We start from the raw sequence: 15000 nt of genomic DNA on the forward strand, positions 1-15000 counted from the left end.
GAGATGAGCTATTGTGTCCGAAGGGATGTTTCACTTGAATGTCTTTGCTCAGTCTTGAAAAGACACACAATTGATGTCTGTGTCGCTTAGTGTGTGTGTCTATGTGCGCTATTGGTGTGTGTGTGTGTGTGTGTGTGTGTGTGTGTGTGTGTGTGTGTGTGTGTGTGTGTGTGTGCTTGCTTGAGAGCCTCGCCATGGCAGAAACGTTAAACTAATTTACGTCGCTCGTAAAAATCACACATTGCTCTCCAGGCCTGGAGTCTGAAGTGTGTTTGTAATGGGTGGGGGGCGGGGTGGGGGGTGGGGGATCGACTGGGAGCGCGACCCTGTTACTGCTGTAAATTATTATGGGATGTTGTAACAGCCCCTTTCCCTCATCACCATGCCCAGTCAGACCTAGAGGTGTTCTCAACAACTGTTTTCTCTAAAATAGCAATTGATATAAAGCTGTTGAACTAATATATCATGTTTCTCTCCTCTCTCTCTCTCTCTCCCTCTCTTTCTCTCTCTCTCTCTCTCTCTCTTTTGTCACTAATGTGACTCCTTTTTTCTTCTTTGTCTTACTCTGTCTTCTCTTGCTCTCTGCTATCTTTGCCCTCCTTCTCTCTCCATCTCTCTTTCCTCTGTGTCTCCTTTTCTCTCGCTCTCAGACGGGATGAACTGCATGAATAAGCAGCACGGCTGCGCCCACATCTGCAGGGAGACCCCGAAGGGGGGCGTGTCCTGCGAGTGCCGCCCGGGGTTCGAGCTGGCCGGCAACCAGAGAGACTGCACATGTATGTAACCGCCTCTTTCCGTCTCTCTCTACCTTTTTCTTTCTTTCTTTCTTTCTTTCTTTCTTTCTTTCTTTCTTTCTTTCTGTCTGTCTGTCTGTCTGTCTGTCTGTCTGTCTGACCTCACTGTATCCTACTCTTTCTATATCTATACTTTCCTCTATCCCCTGTCTCTGACTCCCTGAGACACACACACACACACACACACATACACACACATGCATCATTCAGCCCTTAACATGTCTCTAAAAAAGCTGAGGTCATGACCCGAAGTAATCCCTGTCATGCCATTCTAGTGTGCAGTGATATATCTGCTCACACTGAAGGGAGTGCAGGGAATTTTCTGATGAAAGAATCTAGTCAATGATTTAAGGTTGGTAGCCACCATCCCAGAGGATACTTGTCTTCATCTGATCCAGGGTCAGATTCCTCCCAGAGGCTCAGGTTTTTTTTTTGCTTTTGTTTGTTTTGTTTGTTCTTAAGCTCCTAAAGAAGGCACGGGGGGAGCACAGACACTGATTACTGTCTGTTTGTGTTGGACCGCTGACCACATCAGACCACATCAGACCACAGCTTTTCCTCAGCGCTCCCTTGAATCCTGACCACATCAACCCTCCCTCACCAACCCCCGAGCAAAAAGCATTTGTACAGACAGACAGCATCCTAGAATAGAGGGGGGAGGGGGAGGGGGGAAAGCATTTTTATTAGTTATATTTTGTTTGGCAACACACTGTGTTCTACTAAAACAGAAACGACGAGGAGTGAAATATTGTGAAACCTGGCGACCTCTTCTCAGCACTGTCTCGGTGTTAAAGAGGGATTCGTGTGTGTGTTTGGGGAGGGGGTGTGTGTGTGTGTGTGTGGCTGGAGGCAGAGGGGTGTTGTGTGGAGCGTGGTGGCTGTGGAAACGGCGGTCAAGTACGCCTCCCCTGGGGGGGTTCGTCTGGGCGACGAGTAGAGTCGCGGACGCGATGTAACACAGAGCTTTACTGCTTAGCACACAGCTGCAGATGTTCCCATCGCTGCGAGAACTGGGGAAACTGAATGTAAGGTCTCTCTCTTTCATGCTCCCCCTCTCTCTCTCTCTCTCTCTCTTTTTCTATCTTCATCCTTCTATAACTGCTGTATACCTTCAGTCTGATCTGTACCTCTCCTTTTCTTCCTCTCATGTGCTCTCTCTCTCAGCATATGTCTGTCTTTCTCACTCTCCCCCTCAACCTTTCCCTCTCCCTCTCTTTCTCCCTCTGTTTCTCTCTTTCTCTCTCGCCCTCTCCCTCCAAATAAAACATCCCTCCTTCCAAAACACTTGCTGTCCTCCCCCTGCAGACCTCAGAGGCACACTAAAAGGTCATAAACATTAACACACTTTTGATTCAGCCGCTCAGGGACCAGCCCAAAAGAGCTGCCGGAAAGCATGAACACTTCGGCACTAAATCTCCCTCTCTCTCTCTATATATCTCTCTCTCTCTCTCTCTCTCTCTCCCTCTCTCTCTCTTCCTCTCTCTTCTCTCTCTGTCTCTTTTTTCTCTCCCTTTCTCTCTAACCAAATAAAGTAATGCTTTATTGGCACGAAGATATTATTTCACTGCTGCCAAATGCTTTTGTATGACATAAGAGAACACAAGTTAAACACATGTTGTAAACGACTGTAAATGTCATATGTCAGTTTTATATTTGACATTGCACTGACTGTGTAACTATGACAAACATAAATCTTCAATCAAACCACAGTAGCATGCAATAAAGAAGATACTGGCCATTTTGCAGTTCATCTATTCATCTACTATTTTTGTGTCCACCATTGTCTGTCTGTCTCCTCTCTGCTTTTCTGCACCTTTTCTCTCTTTCCCTCTTTAAAAGAGAGTATTTCTGTTTCGCTGTCTCTGTCAACCTGTCGCTTTGTCAGCCCCCCCCCCCCACCTCTTCTCTCTCTTTTTCTCCCTCTCTCTCTCTCTCTCGCTCTCTCTCTCTCCATCAGTCTCTCTATTCTTAGGGGAGTATTAAGAGACCCCTCATCTCTTGGTTCCCCAGATCAGATTAGACAGGTCCTTGAGAGGGTACATATAATGCATGTCTCCATCTATCTCTCAGTCTGTCTCTCTCTCTCTCTCTCTCTCTCTCTCTCTGTCTTTTTTGCTCACACTCTCCCCAGTCCCTTCGTTTATGAGGTGTTATTAAATGACCTTGTTCAACCCTGTTGATTTGTCTCAGCTCTCAGTACCGGAAACATCCCTTGAAATAATACAAAACGGCACAAAAGGGATGATATGTCTTTGCATTTATTTAAGCAGTTCATGTGCCCTGTGTGTGTGTGTGTTTGTGTGTGTGTGTGTGTGTGTGTGTGTGTGTGTGTGTGTGTGTGTGTGTGTGTGTGAGAGAGAGAGACTCCTTAAGTGTCCCATGGCCCTCACAATCATTATATGCCACCAGTGACATGTCACTATGGAAACGGCGGCTGTCAGCACTCGTGTGATGACACTGACTCTGGACCGGTGTGTGGCTGCCACCAGAAATATGCCCTACACTCTGACAGCAAGACCTGCATCGGTGAGTAAGACACACACACACACACACACACACACACATATTTGGAAAGGAAATACCTTGCTATGTAATGTAGATGAACTGAGACTGAGATGAACTGAGGGATTCACACATTTACGAAACACATATACACTCCCTGGTTACCCCTCACTATCTTTCTCCCTCTCTCTCACTTGCACACACAAAGAGAGAGAGAGAGACAGAGAGAGAGACAGAGAGATATATATAAGAGAGAAAGAGAGAAAAGTAGCCACTTTCAGAACCAGTAAGGAGGCATCAAAAGCTTTCTTGTGAACAGATATGGGCCAGCGCCTGGCCGGACCCATTCCCGAGTCAGTATGTGTAGAGATAAACAGCACCCACCCCCACCCCCACCCCCATCTCCACATCATAGCGAATTCCTAGTTAGACGTCCATTTCACAAGATCCACAGAGCCCCGACCTCCTGCTGAACAGCACTTGGCAAGCCTGGCCTAGCTGTTTAGACATGCATGCATGTGCCTGACCTTCACAGTGATCTTTCAGCTGGGCAGAGGCCAGTGAGCCCAGATCTGCAAGGCACCTCCCACCTGGACACCCCCTCCAAGGGTAGGCAGCGCTATGGCCAGAATGTCCCCAGACTGCCCAGGGTCCTCGTTAGGATAGCCAAAGATGAACAGGCAAATCAAATGTTCTCATTTGCACTCAGTTTTAAAATGTATTTTGGTTTGTAGAAGACTTGGATGGCATTAATGCAATCGTTCATCTTTCTCTCTCTCTCTCTCTCTCTCTCTGCCTCTCTCTCTCCCTGTCTTTCTCACACACACACACACACACACACACACACATACATCCTGAAACTCACAAGTGTTAGAGTAGAAAATGAGGCAGTTAATGTGTCATAGTCCTGGCGCGGGCTTCAGTAGCGTGTTTCGGAGGGGTGGGAGGGGAGTTGGAGGTGGGGGTGGGGATGAGGGAGATGGGCTGGCCGCTGGGAAGTTAATCACCCAGCCGTCCGGGGCTGAAAAACACATTCATCATCTTCATTACGCCGGCGAAAAAAAAGGAGAAAAATACAAAAAAAGGAGAAAAAGCCGCCCATCCGCCGGGCCGAGCACCAACACGTTTGCCAAAGGGTAGAAAAAAGAAACATTTAGCACACGCACCACACCACCACAGCAGCTGTATCCAGGGGCGATAAAAAACTTTTTTATTTGCTGAAGACAAATGACCAATTCCAGGTAAGTGGTGGTGTGTGTGTGTGTTTTTTTTTTAACATGCTTATTTTTTCTCCTTCGCCTCTACTCCAGTGTCATGTTTGCCTTAGACATAGATCTTTTTTTTCTTTTTTTTGCCTTTCACTACTCCTTTCATTTTCTGTACAATTCCTCGCTCCACTTTTTTTTGGGAGCTATGTGGAGAAGGTATGGGGGTGGGGGGAGAAGACGGAAAGCCTTCCAAGATGGCTGTGAGTGTCATTGAGAGGTGCGTATCTATCCCCTGTGACCTCTTCCTGGCTAAATGAGCTTCAGAAGACTCCAGAAGCCCATTACCAAAGAGCCCGTGGAGGGCTTTTTGTGCCTGTATGAAATTTTTATGTCCTGTTTTAAAAAAGATTTTTAAATAACCGTTCATCATCTCTTTAAAATATATATATATATATAGTAGGAGCGTAAGCATCTGTGTGTGTGCACGTGTGTCTGAACGCGTTCATGTACGACAAAAAACATTCCAGACAGTGTAAAGTGCCTCAATGTCAGCAGCAGACGTTGGCCCTTCGTTGCAGCTATTCCTCTCTCTCTCTTTTTCTTTTTCGTCGACTACAGGTTTTGCGGTTGTCTCCGACGCGCTCGCGTTGGTATGTTACTTATGGGGTTACCATGAGTTTTTCTGACAGGTTCCTGTTGTTTAGACTCTGGCCATCAGTCATGGCCCAAGCTGTCATGCTCAGCACACGCTAACGGATGGCAAGCCCATTTGCAGGGCACTTTCAGTGCCCGCACCTCACTCATAGGGGTGCGTCTAATTAGTTCCATTCGGTGCTGCCGCCAAAATGTGTTGAAACGCAAATGTCACACATCCGCTGAAGCACTTATTGGAGGAGGTGAACGTTATGGTAAGCACCTATGTGAAGAAGCAAAGAGAACGGGGAATAGAGGTTTTGTTTTTTCTTTTAGCTTTTTTTTGTAATTGATATAAGGTTGCGAAGAGACATTTTTTTGTGAATTTCTTTTTTTTTGGCACCTCAAAATATCTACAAAATGGATGTCAAAAGTGGAGCCTTCTGTTGAGGCTTGTGCATTTTGTTTTGTTTTGTTTGTGTTGTGTCTTGTACTCTTGTATGTTATGACTGAATATTACACTCACATGTACAAGTGTTTGTCTGTGAAGCCAGTGGAATAAACCTTTGATATTACCGTGTACTGTCTTTCCTACTCCCCACCCCCCACCCCCCTATCCTCTACCACTCATCTCCCTCTTTCCTCCTCTCTCCCACCTTTCTCCCAGCACCAAGGGTGACCCTGAACTGACCTCGAAGTGTTTCCCCCACACCCTCACTGCCACTCTTGTTCTATTGTGCTCAATCATGGTTTACCTTTCCAGCATTAGAAGTGAAGCGCCCTGGACCATCTGCAGGTGGGGTGGGATGGGAGGGGGGGGGGGGGGTCTGCAGGGGTCAAAGGTTACCTGGAGTGAGGGAATATCCTTCCTGCCCCCTCCCCTCTCCTCTATCCCTTACCATGGACCCCACACAGATCTCACTCTTCTCTGTCTGTTTGTAGACCTGCTCTATGGGTCTCCTCTTCCCCTTCCCTTCTTGTGCAATGCTCTAAATGTCCCCTTTTCCCCCTTGCTCCTGTTTGTAGTGTCCTCATAGGTTCTCCTTGGCTCTTCCTGTGTAACACCCTCATAGGTCCTCCTCCACTCCTTTGCTCCTGTGTGCAGTGCTCTCATAGGTTCCTTTCTACCTCCTCCCCCTGTGTCTGGCGATGCCATAGGCTTCTTACTCCTCTTCCTCCTCCTCCTACTTTCTGGTGATAGTTACTGATTGCCTGTCTTGTCTGAGCATTGTTGTGCAAATTAAAAAGGTATTCAAGTTTGATTCATAGCTTTTGGAAAAAAAGTGAAACTAAAGCAAAGAAAGAATTGGAAAACAAGAGAGACAAAGTCACTCCACTCGAGCGAACATCTCAATTGCAGCCTGATCAAACAGAAGAGGCCCCTCAGCCAAAAACAAACACAGCCCCTCAAAAAGGCCAAAAAGAAAAAATATGATCTGAAAATAAGTCCCCTTGTCCTTGATTCCCGGACATCTCCAGCCCAGCCTCCCTCTCACAGTCCTGTCCTCCTCATTTCCCTCTGCCCTGAACGAGCAAGCCACTACATCTGAACGACTCACCCAACCAACACTCGTCCACCTTTGCCCTCCTCCTCCACTCCATCCACTCATCCCTCTCTCCGTTTGCACTTAGAGTTGAGTCCACCCATCCTTCGTCCTCACTCAGCCCATGTCTCGGCCCCCACGCCTCTGGTCATGCTAGCAGCATGCATCCTCTTCCCTCCCTTTTTATGAGTCTGTCTGGTTCATTCTCTACTCCTCCTCCTCCTCCTCTTCGTCTCTCACTCTCCTCTGTGTGTCTTTTACTGACCCTCAGCTTGCGCCCTCTCTCAGTAACACACTACTCTCATCTGTCTGCATGGGAACAGTGTCTTTTCTACCTCTTATTTTAATTACGTTTGTTTGCTTTTGATTTTGTTTTTCCCTGTTTATCGGTAACTCATTAATAGTACCCCCCCTCCCCCCCTATGCTTGTTGTGCATCAAATACCTTAATATAGGTAGAAAATTAATTATTAATTCCTTCCCCTTGCCCCCTAAGTGATTGTCCTTCGTTTTACCTTTGTGTTCCTTTTTTGCCCGTTAACGAACCCCCCCCCCCCCTTCCCACACACACACAAACACACACACACACACACACTTCAAGAGGAGGTCTTAACAGCTAGGACTCCTTGGTTTCTTATAGAAACTCTTGGAGTCCACCCTCCCCCTCGCCACCCTCAAACAGTCCCAATCTCCTGGCATGGACCCACACACACACACACACACACACACACACACACAAACAAATACACACCAACATGCACACATACACCTAAACATAAAGGGCATAGTTGCATAACAACACACTTACTTTCCTTTCTCTCCCACACTCTCACTCTTTGTCACCCTTTGTTTTTGTGACCCATTCAAACACACACACACACACACACACACACACACACACACACACACACACACACACACACACACACACACACACAAACACCATTAGGCGTTTGAGTTCAGAGTCACCACTTTGCCCCACTATGCTCTGCACACCTATTATGTGAAGTAGGTTGGACATGTAGTACCCCTGTCTCAGTATGCCCCCTTTCCACCCTTTCACTTAACCCAGCTATATTCCCAAAGTCTTCCCAGATCTCCCACTATTCCCAGATCACCCACTATTAGGTTTTGGCCCCTCTAGAACCCAACTAACCCATTCCTTGCCCATTCCCTTCACTGCTGCTGTTCCAGAAATGTGCATGCCACCGTAACTACGGCGACCTGCCCGTTCCACTGCTGCCATTGCTGCCACCTGCTATCTGCTACTGCCGATGCCCCACCCACCTCCACCCCCTCCAGCCAATCGCTACCAGCCACTGCTCCGCTTGGGAACATTGTTCTCCTGCGTTGACTTGACTGTCCAAGCCAGTTGTGATGTGTTCCATAGACAAACAGGCAACCAGCACTGTCCCCCAGACTGACATTCAGCTGTCTGCATGCTCTCTCTCTCTCTTTCTTCTCTTCCTCTGCTCTGTACTTGTCTTTCTCTCTTTTTGTTCTCTCTCAGTCTCTCTCCATCATCCCTTGCCCTGCACTTCATTTCTCCCATGTCTCCTTCACCATGGGAGGCGATTTGTCCTGGGTCACTCATGAAGCGTGCCCCCCCCCCCCCCCCCCCGCCCCATTCCTGTTTCTAGTGTTACATATTTGTCTCCCATCACTCTGTCCTGCTCTCCTCTCGACTGGTGTCATTTCTTTCTCATGCAGTTTGTCTCCAGCTATGTAGTGTCCATCCATCCATCCATCCATCCATCCATCCACCTATCCATCCACCCATTCCTCGCTTCTGCTCTCCCTTATCTCGTCCTCTATACTATCTCTGTCCTGGGGCTTTTCTGTTCTTTAGCCAGGGAGTTTCTGTGTCAAAAGACTGGCCGTTTGATATGGAAGACAGGAACTACAACGGAGACATCAGCAACCTCAGTGCCCCCCTCCCCCTCCCCCGATCCACCCTAACACCCCCTCCTCTGCCATACCTATCCCACCCCATCTTTTCCTTTACCCCCCTAAAATGACCCCTTTTAAAAAAAACAAAATGTCCTCCCCCTCCTTCCCTTCCACTCAATAAATATGTAATGATAATTTGAATGAATTGTTCTTCTCAATTTTGTTTGGAAAGCAAAATTTAGGGGGAATATATATATATATATATATATTTAATTTGGAAAAAAAAAACCATTTCATTTTTATTTTCTCATTTCATTTTGATTCACCGGTGGGCTTAACACTCTAACAGGGAAATTGGCGCTTCTTCACGGCTTCTTGCTTCCTGGCTTTGTTTGTTTTTGTTTTATTTCATTTGATTCATTTTTTTTTTCCATTTTGGTTTGCTCCAATGCCAAGAGGACCGGGCTGTCTATGGCAGGCGGTGGTCATTAGCTTCTCATTAACCAACTGCTCCCTGTTTGTCCCCTGTCACTTGTGTTTTAGAGAAAGATGAGGCTGCAATTGAGAGCTCTGAGTTCAATGCCACGTCACTAGCTGATGTGGACAAGCGGGTGAAACGGCGGCTACTTATGGGTAACTCTTTTCTTCCTCTTTCTATGTGTTGCCATGGCGCTTGTGCTTGTTTCCCCCCTCCTTTTTTCCTATATCCCCCTTTTTTACTCTTCTTTTTGGTGTTTTTACTCTTTTTTGCTTTTCTTTTGGATGGATTTTTGTTCTTTTCTTTTTTTGGTTAATTGGTTTTGTTGATTTTTGTTGGTTTATTTGTTCACCCTTAAGGTCACACAGTGTCAGTATTTAGTTGTATCTGACAAAGAAAGAAACTCAGAAGGTGCCTCTGTGGTTCATTCCTCTGCTACCCACTCTCCTCCCAGTCCCCACTCATCCCCTGGAAGTGTGCTATTCCATACCACTGTCTAGGCCATTAGAACTAACCAAAGCCCTTCCCCGCTATGTGCCATTCCAAAGATCTTACAGGTAGGATTCTGTTCTTCTCCTCGTCCCACTCAAAGGGCCAATACATGTAGAAGAAAACGAATACACCTTACCACTGTAATACATACTGACCTCCTGGACAATTACAGCTGGAGGACCTATTGAGGAGTTGGCAGATCCATCCCATAATATCCTTGGCTTGCCATAGCTGACCCTCCAGAGGGAGGCTTGTTGTCTCCTTGTGGTTTCTCGTTTCTCTGTATGGTGGATGATGGCCAGTAGACTTTCACATGGACATCAGCCCTTCCACCCTAGTGCCCCCCCCCCCAACCCCCCATCATCTGAATCCTCTCCACTAACCACACATCCCTCAGTGATACCCAAACCCCAGCCAGTCTTCCTGTCAGGCTCCCTACCCAGCCTCTGCCTCGGCAGGCTCCACAGCTCCTGATGCCCGCTGTGTGCCTGGGGTTAGCCTCAGCTCGAGGGAAGCTAGTGTGCTAGCCGTGGCACAGAGGATAGTGTTTTGCATTTGCAGTAGGAATCTCTGAGCCTTCCAGCAGCCTGGATGTTGTCTTGGCTGGGGCTGAAGGGGGTCTCCCTTCTCTATAGAGCAGCGATGCTGAATCTTCCTCTCGAGGAACTACTCTCCTCTGGCTCTGGTTTGCATGTCTAGTAGTTTGCATGTCTGGCTAACACAGAGCTGCGTCTGAGAGTGTCAGTGTATTGTGACTTAAAGAGGTCAAGAGGAAGAGGAAGATAAGGCACATCTTCTCACGTGTCTGTAGAAACGTGGAGGGCGGAAAGTTAGTCAGCCATGTTTTATTTTCTAAATCCAAGCAGATTTTACTCACTAGGTCAAAAGTACCTGTGTGGACATCTAACTTCTGAGGCAAACTATTATGCCAAAGCAATGAAGAGGTGTCTCAACTCACTGCAAGGACTACATATATAAACAAGTGACTTTACATATGGTCTCTCCATACTAATAATGTATGGTTCAATGAATGAATGAGTTCAAAATTGCATCTCACCAATTCACATCACATCACATCCGATCAAAATCAAACCAAAACAAACACAATGAGGTAAGATTCAACACTGGGAGTAGCTTTCCTCTACTCATGATTGATCTTACGTGAACAGAAACAGAAACGGGAGACTCCTTCAGTTACTTTTCTCTCTGGCAACCTGCCATCTGTTGTTTGATGTCAGTTCTTTCCTGTTCTTTTATTTCTATAGAAATGTTTATTACAAGAGGAGCTCCACCTCACCAATGACTCTCTACCCTGCCTGTTCCTAACACTAACCCACACTGACTAGCCTTTGAGCAGCATTTATCTTTGGGGGATTTTTTTTACCCAAATTACACCAACAGTATCGAATGAAGTCTATATGATGTGCTGCATTACACAACCCAACAGTGTCTCCGGATGTCCTATAGAGAAAGACCTATATAGGTAGAGAGAGGGGAAGAGAGGAAGCGGGGGTGAAATAGGTACATAGATAGATACAGAACGTGTGTACGCATGTATGCTTTATAAAACCAGCAAGGTCTTACCTCAACAGGTCAACTGTAAAATTATGGATGTTGCTGGATCTCTGTAGGATCTCAGGGGGTGGAGTTTGGAGGAGCTTGGGGAGGGATGAAATGCAATCCCACGGTCCTTCGCAACATTCCAATCGTTTTCAGTCCTCCTCCTGTTTTTTCACGCCAGAGAAAATTAAATGTTTCTCTTGTGTAGCAGCGGAGGAAAAAAAGGTCTGAAACTTCTCATCTCCTTCTTTCTTCCCTCTACCATAATAAGCTACATAAAGTGTTAACGGACGTCCATTTCAGAACACTCTCCCCTCATTTTCACATGGTAACTCTACTGTGTGCCTGTTAGCATGGTGGCGTCCCAAATAGTCTATGTAGGGCCCTCATTATTTCTGAGGACCTGAATCTGTTCTGTGTGGTCACCCCTAGCAGTCGTGTATCTGGGACACATCATATTCCCTCTTTCATTCTGCACTGTTCATTTACCTCTCTTTTTCCCATTAGTGTCCTTTTTGTCCCTTATGGCACACCCTACTACTCAGCATGCTGTCTCCCACTCTCACAACAAACAAACAAGCTTAACATTCTTTTTGTTTGTGTGAATCATATGAAAGTTGACTGTCTATATTACAAAATACCAATGCACACTACTGAAAGATGGACTTAATGAGGACATTTACTCAAAGTTAGCTACCATGGTCTAGACTCTGCACATTTGTTGGTACAGGATAATCTGAACAACCTGAATGAAGTGTGTGTGTGTGTGTGTGTGTGTGTGTGTGTGTGTGTGTGTGTGTGTGTTTGTGTGTGTGTTACAGACTCTAGCAGACCCATGTCTGTGCGGCAGGGCGGTGTGAGATTTTACACTCGTGGCCTCTGGTTGTGTTTGCAGCCAGCAGCACTGGGATGTGAGCGATACTGACAAATTAAGGCCCAAAATGCAGAGCACACTCATCCAACAGAGGAAAAAAAGGGTGGAGAAAGTAGTGGGAGAGGGAGAGGGAGGGAGGGAGAGACGGAGAGAGGGGAAAGAGAGAGGGAGAGCGAGAGGGGAGAGCACAGCACAAGGAGGCATTTGAAGGCCATGGTCATCTATTTCGCCCAATCAGGAGGAGAGAATTTAAGGAATTCCCGTTTTCAAATAAACCAGCATGTGCCGGACACATGTGATGTGGCGGCGAGAGACGGCGTGCTGACCTCCAGCAACAAGTCCAAATAAACGGGCACTCCGCAGGGCAGCCTGCGGAAGGGGGTCCTCGCACAGCGGGCCCGAGCTGGGCGAACAGTGCGAGGGGTGGTTCGACATGCGGTGGCGAAAGATGATCGCCCGCGGCTGGGGCCCAATGCTGCACTCACGGCATAGCGCTGGCAGTAATGAAGCCTGCGTCCCCTCCTTACACACACACACACACACACACACACATTCAGAAATATATACACACATGCTCATAAACTCACAAACACCAATACCTAAATATAAAGACACACACATATACACAAAGACATGCATGTCTTACTCTAATATTTACACCAGTGCCTCAACATGAACACTTACACACACTCCCTTTTAGACAAATACACTCACACACACACACACACACACACACACACACACACACACACACACACACACACACACACACACAGGGGAGTAACGGGAGCTGAAATGTGGCTGTCTCACCAGAGTGAGTGTGTGTGGAAAGTGTGAGCGTTCTGTAACAGCAGAATGTGGTGTGAGAATGTGGTGTGTAAGCGTGCGTGTCCTGCAAAAGGCTGGCTCACGTCTGGGGATTTGGGGAAGTTCAACGGGGGCAAAGTGGGTGCTAGGTTGTAGTGGGATGTTGAGCGGGATGATTTTTGTGTGTGTGTGTGTGTGTGTGTGTGTGTGTGTGTGTGTGTGTGTGTGTGTCTATGCTCATTTTGACTGGTTATTGGCCAACCCCCTCTGCCTCCACACCCCACCTGACCGCCTTTCCCGTACTTAGTCCACATGCACATGGCGGGACCAAGCCATCTGTGTCTGTCACCGTGGCGATGAGAGCTGCCAGCCCTCTGATAGAACGCTTCATCAGCCCTCTCCCCTCTGACACGCCTTGTCATGTTGATAACCCCCCCCCCCCCCCCCACCCCATCAGCAGAAAACACCAGCACTTCTTCAAGGGGTATGTGATTTGTGCTTCTTTGTAAAAGGGAAGGACATGCACCCTGCCTCTCAACACACGCACACACACACACTCACTCACTCACACACACACACACACTCAGTCACACACATGTCCTTGTGAGTGCGTCATATTGGGGTGTGAGAAGGGAGAGGATTGGCTGGAGTAGGCTTGTCCTGCTATGTCAGTAGTTAATGTTATCTGGGTACCGTTGGATGATGTGTGTGTTTGTGTGTGTGTGTGTGTGTGTGTGTGATCTTACCCTGTGGCTGTACTTGTCCAGCTGTTGTGAAGCGTGCTTGCTGCAGGACTTAGCCGGCAGCCCCTGCAGTTAATGACAGGGTCCCCTTCACTGATCATAAATCAACCTGACTCAGATTGTCAGTCCCGCTATTCTCATGTTAAACACACACCTACACACACATACACACACACACACACACACACCAACCACATCATACACATGTACACAGCACAAACACACAGGCTTGCGGCGACCATCAGACAGACAAGTTTGAGGAAGATGTAGTATCTATTTTTCTCCACCCTCTCCACTCCCTCTAGCCCCATCAGAAATATTTAGAATCCCCCACGCCCCGCTCCTGTCTGGAGGAAGGTAATGCACGGCCATTTGGTCTCACCCTCTCACACTTGGGTGCGGACACCATTTTGGCTCACAGAGGTTCTGTGGCCATGTGGCATAATAGATGCTTATATAGCTGAAGATGAAGCAGTGCAAGGACAAGTTTACTCAACAGCCATGGAGCCAATGTTTCCCCAGCATAGAGACAAATGCAGTCTACTCACTATTCACTATTCATATATGTGTTATTCAATAGGGAACTCCTTTAGTGAAGGGAAAGGCTCTGTCTTGATGGAAGGGTCACACCTGTGAAGTTTACTGGGAGAAATCCCATCTGTTTGGACAAGGTGCATTAGTGCATGTGTGTATGTGTTTGTGTTCCTCTGTGTGTGTGTGTGTGTGTGTGTGTGTGTGTGTGTGTGTGTGTGTGTGTGTGTGTGTGTGTGTGTGTGTGTGTGTGTGTGTGTGTGTGTATGCACATGTGTGTGTGATTAACAACTAAGACTCGTGTTCCCATTCCACACAGCACAGTAATGTGTTGACAAGACAGACTGTGTGAATGGTCCTTATTTCATAATTGCTTTGTACCCCTGTGTGATGACCTCACTGCCACAACGACCCTGCTGTTGCTCCCAAAAGTACCAGAGGTCCTGACTTTAATCGATTTATATAAACTCATTGCTGTGGACTTTCAGAGACATTAGTAACAGCACTGGATATATTGTTCTCTGGAAGAAAGTAATGTTCCCCCCTAGTTTATAACTGCACCTCCACCCTCCTGATCTAGGATGAGCATGTGTTCTTGTTTCTTCTTAGAGATCATTTCTCAACAGTGTTTCCTTCACGACTATGTGCAGCGTATTGTCCTTCAAACATCCCGAATCCTGTCACTTACAGTTCCCAGAGTTCCTGACTTTAATCAATCTTATTTCTCCTTTTTTTCCAAACCCCTTGAGGTAGATCTGGAGACACCTGAAGCCCTTCACTAATGTACTAAGCTCTTCCCCCCCTCTCGCCAGCAACAAATGCTGCTCACAAGGCCTTTTCTGTTTGCTTTTCTTGGTTTGGTTTTCCTTTTTTATTTTCATTTAATTGCTTTTGTTTACGTTTGAGACCACTGTGATTCTCTGAGTTGGTTGATTGTACACTGTC

The 15000-nt window shown here is 47.0% G+C and overlaps 1 protein-coding gene across 6 annotated transcripts in view; it reads left to right on the plus strand.

Annotated features, from left to right (window-relative positions):
• The window catches only part of scube1 (signal peptide, CUB domain, EGF-like 1), an 84869-nt gene that overhangs the window by 41702 nt on the left and 28167 nt on the right, over positions 1–15000 (plus strand). For 3 of the 6 annotated variants that reach the window (XM_031582560.2, XM_031582561.2, XM_031582562.2), the window contains exons 5-7: positions 651–776; positions 3204–3320; positions 9114–9203. In XM_031582560.2, coding sequence (XP_031438420.1) covers positions 651–776; positions 3204–3320; positions 9114–9203 — 333 coding nt within the window. The remainder of the gene's footprint in view (positions 1–650; positions 777–3203; positions 3321–9113; positions 9204–15000) is intronic. The other 3 variants (XM_031582563.2, XM_031582565.2, XM_031582564.2) reach the window with 1 other exon arrangement.

Source organism: Clupea harengus, chromosome 16 (assembly GCF_900700415.2).
Source record: "Clupea harengus chromosome 16, Ch_v2.0.2, whole genome shotgun sequence".
Lineage (NCBI taxonomy): Eukaryota > Metazoa > Chordata > Actinopteri > Clupeiformes > Clupeidae > Clupea > Clupea harengus.